This window comes from Lactuca virosa, chromosome 3 (genome assembly GCF_052849685.1).
Source record: "Lactuca virosa cultivar CGN04683 chromosome 3, Lactuca_virosa_CGN04683_v6, whole genome shotgun sequence".
NCBI lineage: Eukaryota > Viridiplantae > Streptophyta > Magnoliopsida > Asterales > Asteraceae > Lactuca > Lactuca virosa.
Genome location: NC_136428.1, coordinates 132,449,325 through 132,465,664, shown reverse-complemented (window position 1 = coordinate 132,465,664; position 16,340 = coordinate 132,449,325). Strand labels below are relative to the sequence as shown.

Below are 16,340 nucleotides of genomic sequence, written 5' to 3'. Positions count from 1 at the left end.
ACGATCATTGATTTTATTGTGCCAATTTGCAGAGGCTAAAGCAATAATTAGGACACAAATTGGAAGAAGAATGAACAAAGAAAGATCAAAGAAATTATTTATCTAGTGATGTATGTGTATGCGATTTATAGAGATACAAAAAACTCTCGTGTGTACATGATACTAAATGGGTTAAATTGATTTTCCCCATATTTACACTAATGCTCCTAATAATTTAGCCTTATTGACAGTTTAAACCTTAAACTTATTTTAATGCCACTTTTTACTATAGATTCCAATGTGAATCGAGGTACCAAGCTTCAACTGTTTGATTTAGATGTTGACTAACATCCTCAATGATCACAACTTCAACTGTTTCATTTTTTGGGTTTTGGTCGATATGAATAACATGATCACTTTGTCAATATGAACACAATGAACCCGTTTGCGCACATTGACCATTTAGGTCTATACTTAGCGTGTTGGTCAAAATACCATTATCGTCATGTTGACTGTAGTAAAATGTAGCTTAAAACTAAGTTTAGGGTTAAAAGTATCAATAAGGCTGAAGTCTTAGGGCCATTAGTGTAAATATGGGGAAAATGAGTTTTAACCCATCCAAATCACGTATAGGTAAGAACTTCTTCTATATCTTCGCACGAACACATACACAGAGATTGATATCATTTTTGTGATTCTTTGTTCATTCTTCTTCCGATTCATTTCTGCTTCCGCAAATTGGGTGGTATCAGAGCATTAGGGGGAGTTCTTTTTTGATCGACATAGGGTTTCTTTTCGAGTTATTGGATGTGTTTTTTGTTTTAATCGACTGAAAGAGGGTGGAGATTAATTGAATGTTGATTCAATTGTAATTTTACAAAGGTTTCTCGATCAAAAACAAAGGATAGCAAAAACAAGTGAAGAAACAGGGGCAGGTGCGTTTTTATGAAGAAAAAAACTGGAATCCAAATAATCATAGGCAAGTTTAATTTGAGTTTTTGTCATTAATTTGTCTTTGGTTTTGAGTTTGCGATTCGTTTTTGGGGTCCCTCTATGTAAGAGGTGGAGTTTGAAAGAGTTGCACCAAATGTTCGATAAAAGTCCTCAAAGAGGTCCTTCCACTACCATTTCAAATTGATTGAATAAGGGGTGAAACGGTTTTATTTGGTTGGCGATCCATTTGATTTTCACATGGGTTTTTTGATCAAGGAAGTGGTGTTTTAGTTCGTTATTAGGCAACGGTTTATTGGATTAATCAAAGGGTGAATTACAGGCTATTGGGTGTTGGTCAATCGAGGTTTTTCACAAGGTGTAATTGATATAGAAAGAGGAGTTGAAGAACTAAGCCAATATGTCAAAGGTGCAAAGAAATTTTGTGTAAGAAACTTGCAATGGTCTTGATTATTTGAAAACATAGAGGGTATTTCTTCAAGTGGTAAATTGGAATATTTCTAAGGAAGAATGGTCTATGGTGGGTCAAGTCTTGGCTCAATGTCACACCCCCAAACCGGAACGGCGGAAACGTTCGGGGGTGGAGGACGTCATGTACAGTATCACACCAATTGCATCATAGTAATCAAAGTAAACACAACCATTACATTGAATAAGTAAAATATTTACATCTGTTTGATACATAGTTTGTATACTGCAAAAGTATAACAAAAGTATAAAAGACGTGACTCTATATGCTCTGTCTTCTCAAAAGCCTGCGGAAGTACCTGTCTACTGATTTCCTGAGAATACAAGCGGTTTTGAAAAGAGTATCAACATTAAAGATGGTGAGTTCATAAGCATGTTTTGTAATGAAAACCTGTTAATGAATCAGTGAAAATGTTTGTATGTTTCCAAGAAAATTCAATATTTTCTAACATATGTGTTTGTTACAGTGTTCCATAAAGTATTAGTTCGTATGCCTGGTTACCACCAATTGAATTGTATAATGTTGTTTTGAATGTTAACCCTGTGTACGAAAACCCTTGCTATCACCGGTATGTATAGAATATTCTGTTTGAAAACCCTGGTTACCACCAGTATGTATTGTAGTTTCATTACTTAAAATAAAACCATGTCATATATCCCCTGGAATCCTCCAGTATAATGTGTAGTAGTTCTATTAATTAAAATAAAACTAATGAATAATGAAATCCCATAAACAAAGGTTAGTTTATACTATTGTGAGTCATATAACCATGCTTGATATGACTGATGACCTCTGCGACGTTCTTCAGGCGTCGGACGGTATGATATTTGTCACCCCAGGCTTGCCTGCCTAACTATAGCTAGCAGTTTAGGTGTGGGATTGTCAGTCCCGAATAGATCTATTCACAAATCTCACGCTCTCCCTCCAGGAGACTTTGGTTACACTAATGATAGGATTTAGCCCGCACCCCGAAGGGTACAATTGAAGTGATGCCTCATAACCCTGTATTAACTAGTTTACATGTATTTTTGTATCGTTCTCTTGTACTTGAAATCGTATGTATACTTTACAGAGTAATAATAATTATACTTAAATAATTATTTAGTATGGTACTCTTGTATTCGGAAAGTAGTAATGTATACCATAAAATATATTTGTCATAGTTTAAATGATTGTTAATGTATAATCCTGAGATGGTAAAACTGTGTATTGAAATCCCAAACTATACCTATTATAGTTTGCATGTTTGTTAAGTACTCAGTTCGTGTATTGTTCTGAAAACTCTGCAATTATAGTTGTGAGTTGAAAACTTCCCTTATGCTCAGCATGTTACAAGAGGGATAAAATATCTAAATACTTTATAACATGTGGTGATCTTTTGGTTGTATCAATTGCATAAGTTTTAATCCTGATGAAATCTGTGTATAAAGTTCACAAAAAATATTTGTGTTTGGCTTGTATTCCCCCTGAAAACGTTAAAATAGTAAAAGCGTAGGGGTATGAACTCACAGTTGAAAGCGTGTAAGTGCCGGACAACGAGACTGGAAATGAGGACCCTCGAGTTGTTGTACGCGAAGTTAACGAAATCCTAATAATAATTAAACACATATTCGTAATTAAATTAGCAAATCCATTCGTTAGTGTGTTATAAAACACTTTTTTTTGGTTAATGAATGTTACGGAGGCTGGAAAAGTGGGTTTGCAGCCAAGATTCCAATTGGGGCTGATTGCGGCCGTGAAAGGATTACGGACGTGAACTGTTCTCGGCCGTGAACTGTTTTCTGCCTTTGAAGGGTTTACGACCTATTCTTGGTGTTCTTGGTGAAATATAAAGATTTGAAGGGTTTACGACCGTGAACTCAAGAATGAGGAGTGTTTTATTTGATGAAAGGATGAATGTTTGATGCTCCAAAACAAGTTCTAAGGTGGATTGGGTGATAGATGAAGAGAAAACTTGAGTTTTCGGTTGATGGTTTTAGAGAGAGAAAGTAGTGTTTTTGGCCAGAAAAGTAAAAATGAGGGTGAAAACACACACACATATATATATATATATATATATATATATATATATATATATATATATATATATATATATATATATATATATATATATATATAGGCTGGGTTCACGGTCGGTGATGGGGTCCACCCAGCCGTGAACGGTTTACGGCCGTGAACACGATTGCGGCCGTAAACATCGGGTTGCACGAGACTTAGCTGATTTTCGAAGAAAAACTCGAAGAAAAACTTACGAGCTTGACAAAAATGACAAAATAAATAAAATTCGAAATTTTCATTTAACGGGATTTGACTTTCGTTGACTGAAAAAGGTTCGGGTTGTCACACTCAAGGTGCGGGTGTTGCTAAGGGAACAAAGAATGTGGTTTTCACTTGTAGGAAAGATGCTTTCAAGTGAGGATGAGATGTTGTATATGCAAAGAAGAGGAAGGTCAAGAAACGGCTATGGTGGCGATGTCATGGGATGCCGGTTTTCGTCCTTGTTCGAGAGGCGTGTCATGGTGAGCTAGGGTACTATAGGTTCAATCAGAAGTCGATGATCCATCAGGTTGGTTCTTCGATCATGGCAGAGCAGGTGGAAAGTATCTCCAAATGGGTGGAAGATGGCGGCGATAAGGTGGTACGGAATGCCAGAAAATATGTTGCTCAAATTGATACGGAGTTGGACAAGGAAAATAGTCGTGGGGTTTTTCAACATAGCCTTGGGTCTTTAGTGGTGGACTTGTATGAGGATGTTCCTCAAGGTGGACCCGAAGTTATTTGTTCTTCGATTGCTTGGGATGGGTCCAAAAGATGGGTTAGACCGCCGGTTAGACATGTGTTCGATGACATGGGAGTCTACATGGTTCAATTTGTGGATGCTACTTGTTTGAAAAGGTAGTTCGATTCGTGGCTTATGTGTTTAGCCAAATGGTTAGGGTTGACTAGAAAGGAAAATTTTGACCCCTACTAAGACATTTGAAGTTTCTTCATGGTGGTCTCGTTGAAGGAAACTCAAGGGTTCAGCCGGTGGGTTTTTTAGTTTATCGGATGGTGATCGCATGAGTTGACATTGCGGGTCCGGGTAAAGTTTTGAGCATTCGCCAAATCACGATTACTTAGGGTTGTACGGGATCCGATAAGCGTGTTTGGGTGGCGAGAGGTATGTTAGAGATCAAGGTGAAGTTGGGAAAACTTTAACGTGTTTGATTTTGGTGACTCGAAAAGTTTGGTTGGATGCGGATGGGCTAACCAAAGTTGTTTCGAGTTTGGTATAAAAGTTTGATTTTCAATTTGAATACATAGTTTGTAAGCCAAGGTGGAGATTGTAGTAAAATGTGGCTTAAAACTAAGTTTAGGATTAAAAGTGTTGGTGATTTTAGTGTCACAATGTCATTTTATGTAACTGGAACTAACATGTGAGCTATGGGGCTTCATAATTTGTACTCTAATATATGTAGAGGTTTGTGCAGAGTGCACACATGTATAAGATCGAATTAGAAGTCGGTTCGACGACAAGTCGGGGGTTCGGGGGAAACGCCCCTGGGTTCGGGGTTTCTAAAGGGGAAGCACCCCTAGCGGGATCCAAGGGGTAGAGCCCATGGCTGGGGTTTGGGGCAGCGCATGGGAACATAGTGGGAAAACCGAATTCTTGAAGGTGATTATGGTAAAACTGACGAAATTCATCAGTTTTGGAAACCCTAAATCCTCATTATAATCTGGATTACCCTGCTTCCAAAGCAACCCATGACGGCCAACCCTAAGAGGAAAACCCTAATCTTGTTTATTATATAAACAACTCTTCTCTTTGAGAAGGGACACATGAAAATCATTAGTTATCTTCTTCTTCAGACGAATATAGAATCCTTCTAGCAATTTGGCTTACGATTTCTGTGCCTAGATTCGTAAATGTCCTCTTAGATTATCCTAGGCTGAATTTCTTGCAACCCATGCATAGGGTAGAAATATCAGTTTGGAAAGTGTTCACACGATCCAATGGGTATCCAGATCTCCAACATAAACCCTATTTCCTCCAACAAAAAGTGCCAATAAGGCTAAAGTCTTAGGGCCATTGGTGTAAATATGGGGAAAATGAGTTTTAACCCATCTAAATCACGTACAAGTAAGAACTTCTTTCTATGTTGTGTGTTTTTCTATGTATCTTCGCACAAACACATACACATTCAAAGATTAATATCATTTTGGTGAATCTTTGTGCTTTCTACTTCTGAATCATTTCTTAGTTATTGTTAAGCTTCAATTGGCATAAAATTATCCTTTTCAAACTCCCATATTCAAGTATTATATTATAATCATTTACTATGTTTAAAGTAAAGATAAACCATTTTCCTGATGCAGGTCTTCACAAATGCATGCAATATGTTGTGTTTGGCTCTCGAATGTTCAAAAAAGGATAGTTACTTGCATAAAATGATTGTTTAGTGTGCATGCTATTACTACTCCGTATGGTGTTTCGGCCCCAAATTGACAATATTACCCTTATTACCTTTTTTAGTTAAAAAGATTGGCATTTAGATATAATTATAAGATTTTAGTATATGTTTCTATCCTTTTAGTTGTACTATTCTGAGCACATTGTTGCCAATTCCTATTTAATACAATTTATCTACTTAGCCATTGGCTTTTTCATTGTTTTTTTTTGAATTGTGTGATCAGAAATCGAAAAGGCGCTCTTTACAGTTGAATTTTATTGTTGGTATTCTCTATGGGAAACTGCTTTGGTTTGGAATTTCAGGTCTTAAAGGTAAACCCTAAAATTTACTGTAAAAGGGCAATATGGTCTTTTACTATTGTTGATGGATAGACATACACCCTTTTAAGTTTAGCCATACAAAGTACATAGGCATTTATTACAATAGTTCAATGCTAAAAATGCCAATTAATCGTTGGGATTTAAACATAACAGTTACCATATCAATGGACTTATATAGACTTTTTAGTTTAACCATATTAAACTGTAAGGGTGGAGTCAGTTTCACAATAGTAAATTGCATGAATGGAATCAGTCAATCCATTACATTTTTGTTTGCTACAATTTTTTTTTAAGTTTTTTGGGTTCCGATGCAAAAATTGGTATAAACCCTGGTCATGATTTATGTCCCCTTGTAGAGGGTATTTTGGTCGACTTAGTGGAGTCATCCAGGTGTAACTTTAACCATTTGTTTTGTACATGTTGACATCACTCCAACTGTTATTGTCCCAATAGTCAAATCGTTATATGAACAAAACTTATTTGATAGGCAATTCCAACAATCTTCAAACAAAAAAATAACATTTTTTTTTGCCAAAACTGTCCCAAAGCCTAATTATACATAATGTAGTTTGGGTGGGACTCAATGGCTCTATACTTGTCAAATCAATGACTAATCAACAAAGGGTATTTTGGTTTTATTTATTCTTGTTAACCAAATTCTTAACAGGTACAAATTAACAGAAAATTACAACCTGTTACATCTAGACACTATCCTTTTCAAATTCAATTCATGTGACTATCATTTCTAAAAATAGTTTTGAGTTCTTGAATTAATATTCTAAAGATATGGTTATGGTTGATCATTTAGGCCTATCATTTCTAAAAATAGTTTTGAGTTGTTGAATTAATATTCTAAAGATATGGTTATGGTTGAGGATTTAGGTGACGATGTTTGTGAGGGTCTTCCTTTCTATTGTATCCTTTTCTTTTTGTTAAATAAGAATTGCAAGAGTGTCTCCCTCTTCCCCAAGAAAGAAAAAGAAAAACCAAGTACAAAATATATTAATAAGTCACCAGTAAATACTTACAGTAACATATTTTCGTTTTATGATGACTATTACTTAACTGTAGACATACACTAGCATGAAAACACTGATCATTATATAATCATAGTCACACATTCATTGACCATACTATAATTATACTGATCACACATTTTTTTCTTCTATAACTAGATTTACCTATAGACACACATAATAATTTCAACCATAACCAAATGCTACTTACAGTCATATTTTTTTTAAAAGACAATTCATCATATTTTGACACACATAATAAAAGGTACGTGACCATAAACCACTAAAACTAAATTGTTTGTCTAAGTCACTAATAAACATCATCCTATGGACACACAAATATTTAATGTGACCATATGTATCGTCTGTTAGCTACATTGGATTTCATGTGACTAGAAACGTACAATAATACACAAACATATACAATTGCCTTATGTGACCATATATTTATCTATTATATCTTATAATTTTTTTTATCACAATGTTAATTGATACAGATGGGTAATGGTGACATATGGCCACATTGTTAGAGTGTGGCTAATAATTGCCAAATTTGTTATAATTAAGTGTGGTTAAGGTATTGATTATCTATACAATGACCACACAAACTAATTTAAATGAATACAAAAACTGTTTCTAATTTTTAGCAGTGACATTTGGCCACACTTTTAATGAAAAGGGTGATAGGCCTTTTTTTGAAAAGTGTGACCGTATGTCCATTTTGTACTAGTGTCAAGAATAAAATTATGAACCCTAAATGTGAGGAACACACACGAACAAAATCAATTCGAGTTCAAGGGTTCTCTGAAAGCTATGAACGAACAAACCCTTCTGAAAGTTATGAACAAAGATCAAAAACCAAAAAACAAAGATCTGAAACGAATTCATTCATGTATTCATGTGTTTCAACGAAGATCTGAAACAATTAGTAGGGGTTTTTTGAAAACCTGCCATGGATGTGTTTGAAAAACCCAAAAAACTCAGAGAGAGAGAGAGAAAGAGAGAGAGCCCAAGTTATTTATATTCTTTTTCCTTTTTGTTTTAAAATATATTTAAAGAAAGAAAATCAAAAATATATTAAAAAAGGTAAATAAGTCTTTTTATGTGGGTGGGAGACTATTTGTTAAAAGTTTTAAGACCACATAGACTATTTGTTAAAAGTTTTGAAACCACAGGGACCAACTATGAGTTTTTTTAAACTTAGGAACTATATCCTAAATTTCGGGAAACTACAGGACCATTTATGAGTTTTTTCTTAATAGTTTAATATGAAGAAGTTGCAGTTAGTCTTAAGATGTAAGTAGAATAAAAAGTATATTTGGTTTTTAAAGAGTGGGGTCATATATGTGTTTTATATATGCTTGCAAGATGTGGGTTTTTATATTATTAAGTCTTAGTTTTTTTTGTACCTTTGTTTGATTTGTTGGAAAAAGTTCACCAAAGTTTCACATTTTGAAACAAAAACCAAAACGTAATACAATTTTACTGAAAAGTACGAAATAAGGATATTAAAATTAAATAGTTTAAATGAAGAGGTTGTTGGTAGTCTTAAGATATAAGTAGAATAAAATAGTTAAATTATAAATTTCAGTATAATTTAAATGGTTAACTTAAATCAAAATTTTAGTTAAACTTGAAAAAAATTTAGAGACTATTTTATAAATAGTTAAATGTTATAAATTATAGTGTTAACCCTAAATTGTAATCGTAAGTTAACAAAATAAAAGACCATGAAAATATTTTTTATAATTATTAAGAATATTCAAATAAGTAGCTTAAAAATAACTTACCATAAGAATAGTTAAAAGTAATATTATATAAAAAACTATAATGTTATATTTAAAAACAAAAACAATATTTGTTGTTTTAAATAATTACAATCAAATAAACTAATAATATTCATCAAATAAATTTTATAAAAGTTAAATTTCTGAAACCAAATTAAAATAATTAAGAGTTTCCAAATACATTCTTTTAAATAACTTACAACAACAATAACTAAAAGCTACATTATATACAAAAATTATATTGTTACATTTAAAAACAAAAAAATATATGATGTTTAAAATAATTACAATGATAGAAATTAAAATCTTAAGCAAATAAACTTTTTAAAATTAATTAATCATAACAACATCTATAAATATCATTAAACTATATATTATATTTAATTTTATTAATGAGTAACCCGCAGGTAGAGGCCATTGAGACAATTGAGATTATAAAATTTTAAAAGATGTCTATATTATCATATAATTCCAAATAAACAATGTTTATACCAACTTATTATAATATTTATTCTATAAGAGTTAACAACAACGTTATTGATATATTTAAAAAACATATATTTGTAAATATTTTAGATATATTGTTGTATTTTGCGCAATGCGCGGGTATTCGTCTAGTTTCTATATACAATGAGGTTGAGATACTGATTGTGAGTTATAGATCATGGAAGAAATTGCAAACTGATTGTCATATATTTGTGAATATTGTTAATTACTGCAATCTAGAAAGAAATAAAACAAGGGCTCTCCCTCAACATATATATTGATGGCCATCAGATTTTCCAAAGACATGATATTTAATGTTAAGCAAGTTTTAATTGCCAAAGACATCATAAGAACATTAAACAGCTACAAATATAACTAAATTTGGTTCACATTTTAACGTTTAATGTTACCTAATACCATTGCCTGGGAACCATTCTTATCTCATTCTGTATTGGGTGTGTACAAATTTTTGGGGCAGAACTAACAAATGTTCGGAGACATTTAGTTTCTATAAATATTATTTGCTTTCAAGTACTCTATGATATCACAACACTACGAACAAACCAGACAGCTGACGCGGCAATAAATTCAAAAAAAATCATTCAGGCATTTCTTAACATTCATTAGACTCACATGTACAAATGATTCCTCCCTCTCGATTCAATTTTTGACCATTTTGCCCCAGGTGTTGCTTTGGTGAAATTCAACTGTTTTTGTCGTGCTGCCCTTGCTTTCATCTCAAAGCTTCATGTGCACAATTCTTTCTTACGATGCAGAGATATCAAAGTTTATAGTTTTCGTGGTGTTGCTTCGTTTCAAGACTTAATTCCACCTTTCTTCTGGCTGCCGAATTGGGAGAATTTATCAATTTGAGAGGTATGTTTGCTTTTGGAAATAACGTTTTATAAGAATTACTTGGAAAACAAATATAAATGTAATCGAAGTTATATTGCACTTTTTATTCCATCAAAAAAATCTGTGGCGAATTCTGTCGCTAATATGTGGAGATAAGGACTCTATGAGAAACAAACAATAATACAGCTGTATTGCACTTTAAATTTATTTATTTATCTTCATTTTACGTTTTAGACACTTCAGGAGATAAAAGGAACTAACAGATGAAATGAAATAGATTGCAGGGAACAATAAGAACATTAGTTTGTATTTAATTATCTTCATATTTATATTCTTTTCCGGTTTTCCCTCATTCACACTTTCAAGGAACACTCCATGTCCATTTGTTTTTTGGATTCTTTTAAAGGGCCCTATGTGGCTATGTCCCTGTCCCCATTGACCCATTTCACACAGTTTTCACGTGGATCATCTGCATAATAATAGTAGTCTCACATACATAATTAATTATGAAGTAAAACACACTTGGAGTGAAATTTCTATTAGCATTTATCAGAAAACAAAAATAAATGTGTCTAAATGATCAAGTTAAGTTATATTATTACATTGTTAAATCCAACAATAACATATAATACCACATGGATTCTTTTTGTAAACCTCACGCCTTTCTAAATTTCGGTGACAATGAGTTATATTATTCTAAAAGAAGGATTAATATCATGACAGATAGATACAATTCAAAGTGTAATACACACCTTTGTGGAAAATTTTGGCACGTTAAAAGACACGCCTTGTGGAAAAATATGACATTGTCCAAATTTCCATTTCGAGCATGTGAAAAAGAAAACAAGAGAAAAAGGTAGCTCAGCTATAAATTAGGACGAGCAAACCATTCATTTTTTATTGAAAGCAACATGGCAAAGCAAATAATGTCTTCATCAAACTTCCTACTTTTCTCTCTAACTCTACTAATCATCATACTCTCCCCCATACCATATTTTACTTCTGCTTCTTTAGAGGAAGCTAATGTTCTTCTTAAATGGAAAGCAAGCCTTCAAATCCCAAAAAACTCCTTGCTCTCTTCATGGATTCCCTTCCCTTTGAATTCCAGTGCATCAGTTCCATGCACTTCTTGGTTTGGAGTAGTTTGCAATGCTGATGGGAGAATTCAGAAGTTGAACCTCACATCATCTGGATTAATGGGTACGCTTCATCGATTTTCATTCTCTTTGCTACACAATCTTACACATTTTAATCTCAGTCTAAACAACTTATATGGCCCCATCCCAGCAGAAGTAAGACACTTGTCCAACCTTGTATATCTTGACTTTTCATTGAACAAGTTTTCTGGAGTAATCCCACCAGAAATAGGAAACCTGCACCAGCTAACCATCTTGTCCTTATACTCGAACAATATCTCTGGTCCCATTCCTATTGAACTTGGCAATTTGAAGTCTCTCACTCATCTTGTGGTGTACAAAAATCAACTTAGTGGTTATTCCTTCATCATTGGGTAGTTTGACATCTTTGAATGTCCTTTATTTGTACCAAAATCAACTCTCTGGCCCCATTCCTGTTGAACTTGGGAATTTGAAGTCTCTTGTTGAGCTTGACATGACTGAAAACCAACTTACTGGTTCTATTCCTTCAGCATTGGGTAATTTGACATCTTTGAAACTCCTTAATTTGTACCAAAATCAACTCTCTGGTCCCATTCCTGTTGAACTTGGGAATTTGAAGTCTCTCACTGATCTTGAGGTGAGCATCAATCAACTTAGTGGTTCTATTCCTTCATCATTCGGTAATTTGACATCTTTGAATTTCCTTTATTTGGACCACAATCAACTCTCTGGTCCTATTCCTCCTGAACTTGGGAATTTAAAGTCTCTTGTTGATCTTGTGGTGAGCCTCAATCAGCTTAGTGGTTCTATTCCTTCATCATTCGGTAATTTGACATCTTTGAATATCTTTTATTTGGACCAAAATCAACTCTCAGGTCCCATTCCTGCTGAACTTGGGAAATTGAAGTCTCTCACTTATCTTGTGGTGTACTATAATCAACTTAGTGGTTCTATTCCTTCATCATTGGGTGATTTGACAAATTTGAATGCCCTTTATTTGGACCATAATCAACTCTCTGGTCCCATTCCTATTGAACTTGGGAATTTGAAGACTCTCACTCATCTTTTGGTGTACAACAATCAGCTTAGTGGTTCTATTCCATCATCCCTAGCAAACCTCAGCAACCTACAGTGGCTAACCCTCGGTGATAATAAATTATCTGGTCCCATTCCTAGTGAACTTGGGAAGTTGAAGTCACTCACTCATATTTCGGTGGTCAAAAATCAGCTTGGTGGTTTTATTCTTTCATCATTTGGTGATTTGATATCTTTAAATCTCCTTTATATGCATCAAAATGAGCTTGCTGGTCCCATTCCTGGTGAACTTGGGAAGTTGAAGTATCTCACTGATTTTCGGGCGAACAACAATCAAATTAGTGGTTCTCTTCCTCCAGAGTTTGGAAATTTAACTCAACTACAAAGACTTAATCTGTCTTCGAATCATTTGGTTGTTGAGGTCCCAAAGGAGTTTGGGAAGATGAAAAATATGTTGGATTTGTCCTTGGCTGGCAACCAACTTTCAGGTGTTATACCTCTAGAGTTTGGATTTTGTGAGCTCCTTGAAGTACTTGATCTATCCAAAAATAGATTGAATGGGTCGATTCCAAGAAGTATCGGTCAATGGGCACAAATCCACTACATGAATATTAGTAATAACAAACTCAGTGAGAAAATTCCATCTGAGATTGGTAAATTAGTTCATCTTGCGGAACTCGATTTATCTCATAATTTTCTCACGAAAGAGATACCATCTGGAGTTCAAAGTTTGCAAAGTTTGCAAAAATTGGATCTATCTCACAATAGACTATCCGGTTCTATTCCTGATGCTTTTATGAATTTGCCTAACGGGATTTATATCAACCTTTCTTACAATGAGCTCTCAGGTCCAGTCCCCTCTTGCGCTAACTTTGTGAATGCGTCCTTAGAAAGCAATCCAGATTTGTGTGGGAATGTTACGGGATTGAAACTTTGTCCAAGTCAGATTATGAAGAAGAAAAATGATCCCTTCCATCATAAGCTTATCCTTGTAATTATGCTCCCTCTTATCGGGGCTCTTATACTTGGTGTATTCATGTATGGCCTCATTGCTTATCAACAACAAAAGAAAAAGTCTCCACACAAACCATCGGATGAAGAAAGTGGTGATTATTTCTCAATCACAAGTTTTGATGGAAAAGTAGTGTATGTTGATATCTTGAAGGCAACAAATGATTTCGATGAAGCATATTGTATTGGGACAGGAGGATATGGGACTGTGTACAAAGTCGAGCTAGAACCTAACAATGTGGTAGCTGTCAAGAAACTTCACCCATCATCTGAGAATGTTGATCATAATGGATTCCTTAATGAGGTACGAGCATTAACGAACATAAGGCATCGAAACATAGTGAAACTCTATGGATATTGCTCCCATGTTCGCCACTCATTTTTGATTTATGAATACCTTGAAAAGGGAAGCCTTGGATCAATCTTAAGAAGCGATGTCTTGGCAAAAGAATTGGATTGGTTGAAAAGAGTAAATATTGTAAAGGGTATAGCTAATGGTTTGGCTTATATGCATCACGATTGCTCACCTCCTATAATTCATAGAGACATTTCCATTGCCAACATCCTTCTTGATTCCGATTATGAGGCACATATTTCTGATTTTGGGACCTCCAAGCTTTTAAAGCTAGACTCATCCAACTGGACCGCAATTGCAGGCACATATGGTTATATCGCGCCAGGTAACACAATCTTGTGACTGTACTTCTACGTCTTCTTAAGTCTCATGGTATACATAAATAAGTATATGCACATATATGTATCTATGTCAGAATCTTGTAGGTTGATATAGCTTTTTTGTTTTTATCTCATGTTCCTTTGGATGTAGAGCTTGCTTATACGATGGTGGCAAATGAGAAATGCGATGTGTATAGCTTTGGAGTTGTTGCAGTAGAAGTGATAATGGGAAAGCATCCAGGAGATCTCATAACGTCTTTACCAACATTATCTTCTGATTATCTGGTGCCAGAAGAAAATGTGGAAGATAGTCGGATACCTCCTCCCTCATCCCAAGTTGAGAAACAAGTTAGGTTGGTTCTGAGTCTATCAAGAGCATGTTTGAACTCCAATCCACTTGAAAGACCAACAATGCAGCAAGTTTCAAATCTGTTAATGAAGGATCTGTTTTGAATTGACATCTCTTGCCTGATCAATATAGTGTACTTTCAGTGTTCTTTACTTTTCTTAAGTTCTCTATATGCACCTTGCCAATATGTATTCATGTGAATGGCTTTTTGTTAAGAAAACTTCACATATGTTTGTGGTAGTAAAGAAATAAGTCAATGAAGATTGCTATACTTCTAAAAACACACCACTAGAAACTAAGGACAATGCCATACACACATCCTCCAAACAAAAATTACGTAAACTTTTGTTGGTATGCTTTTTATATTGGTTTCAATTTTTATTTATTTAGTAAGTTACACGTTTTAAAATGAATCATTATTTTAACGATGTCATACTTTTTAAAAAAATATCTGTCATACGGTTTTATCCTCGCACAACATGTGGGTACATACATGGTTAATATGATATATGGGCCATAACTTGGGTCGTACATAACGTTATATAACCCGTACCCCACCTAAGTCCTTCAAATATACAATATATATTTCTATTCTAGATTATATGAAGAGCAATCAAAAATAATGTTGAGATATGTCATTGGAGAATTTTATCAAACACATGGCTTTATAGATGAGATGTGTCTTTACAAAGATGGAAAATTTTAAACATTAACAAAAAAAATCATATATCAATGCATTTTAAACATTCTGGAACATTTTTGACTCACACTCCATTCCTAGCATGCTTTTTAGCTATTGAATTCCAAATTTGACAGCCTAAAACATTTACACAAGAGAACTAAATAAATAGTTCAACTAAAACATACATGACTAATTCTAGTTATTGGTATGCATTTCACTTCTCTTTGAAATACGACCAGAATAGGAGTTCATGTGAATTCAACTTCTTACTGGTTTATGTCTGATCTCCCCTTCATTTACTTTCAACATGATATGGCATGAAGATGGATGTAATGTTAAATGATTTTATGTATCACAAAATATGTCAAGCTTTGGCAACGTAAATACCTCAAAAATGTGACATCCATCTTGTATCTGAAGATATCATGTCACCACCCACTATGATTGCCATTGGCCTAATGTCCATAAAGATTGGTAGGGAATCAGTGTTTATTTCTTATGTTACACGATTACTTGAAAACTGTTATCTGGAGCATTGTTACTGCAATCTGGAAACAAATAAAACAAATATGAATTTGCATATTCAGCATGATTTGGTTGTGGTTTCTGCACTTGGGAATCTGGAATTAGTTTTGTCAATGGTGTCGAAACCCTGGTCTTCTTCAGGGATGTTGCGTACTTCTCCAAACAGGGGTATGAAAGTAGAATTGTTGGGAGCCTTGTTCTATACAGTTATATGGTCTCTTTGTAAACACGCAATTCCAGAGTTTTTAATCATCAAGATAAAGTGTTTGAAGATTCAATTGCTATCCTTCAACTGGGTAAATAGCAGAGGAAGTAGATTCAAACCTAAAAGGGAAAACTGGTGCAATTGATCCTGTTTCTTCCTGACTGCATTCTCATGGGAGGGGGGTTGTCTGGTGCTTAAAAGCATCTTGGCGTTTGCGTTTTCACAGCCTTTGCAGATTGAATCGGCAACTGTTTGTTTTTATCAGTCAGTATGTTTGTTTTCATGTAACTCTTTTATAGGGTCTCTTATGTAAGTTTGTTCTCTATATATTCAATTGCCTCCTCCCGTTTTGGGCAGTGAGTCATTTTACCACATTGTATCAGAGAGAAAAACAAAATCCCTCTCTTTTCACATCCCTCTTCTGCC

At 34.3% G+C, this 16,340-nt stretch overlaps 1 protein-coding gene across 1 annotated transcript; it reads left to right on the top strand.

Annotated features, from left to right (window-relative positions):
• The first annotated feature begins 11,225 nt into the window (after window positions 1–11,225).
• LOC145162623 (uncharacterized) lies at window positions 11,226–14,613 on the top strand. Its single transcript, XM_079081713.1, has 3 exons — window positions 11,226–11,689; window positions 11,829–14,158; window positions 14,305–14,613. Exons 1-3 carry the CDS (start codon window positions 11,226–11,228, stop codon window positions 14,604–14,606), a joined length of 3,096 nt encoding a protein of 1,031 aa, XP_078937839.1. The 3' UTR covers window positions 14,607–14,613.
• Window positions 14,614–16,340: the final 1,727 nt, after the last annotated feature.

Coding starts and splice junctions, on each gene's coding strand:
- LOC145162623 (XM_079081713.1), top strand. CDS start 11,226: ATGGCAAAGCAAATAATGTCTTCATCAAACTTCCTACTTTTCTCTCTA. Junction 11,690..11,828: donor CCACCAGAAATAGGAAACCT/GCACCAGCTAAC, acceptor ATCATTGGGTAG/TTTGACATCTTTGAATGTCC. Junction 14,159..14,304: donor ATATGGTTATATCGCGCCAG/GTAACACAATCT, acceptor CTTTGGATGTAG/AGCTTGCTTATACGATGGTG.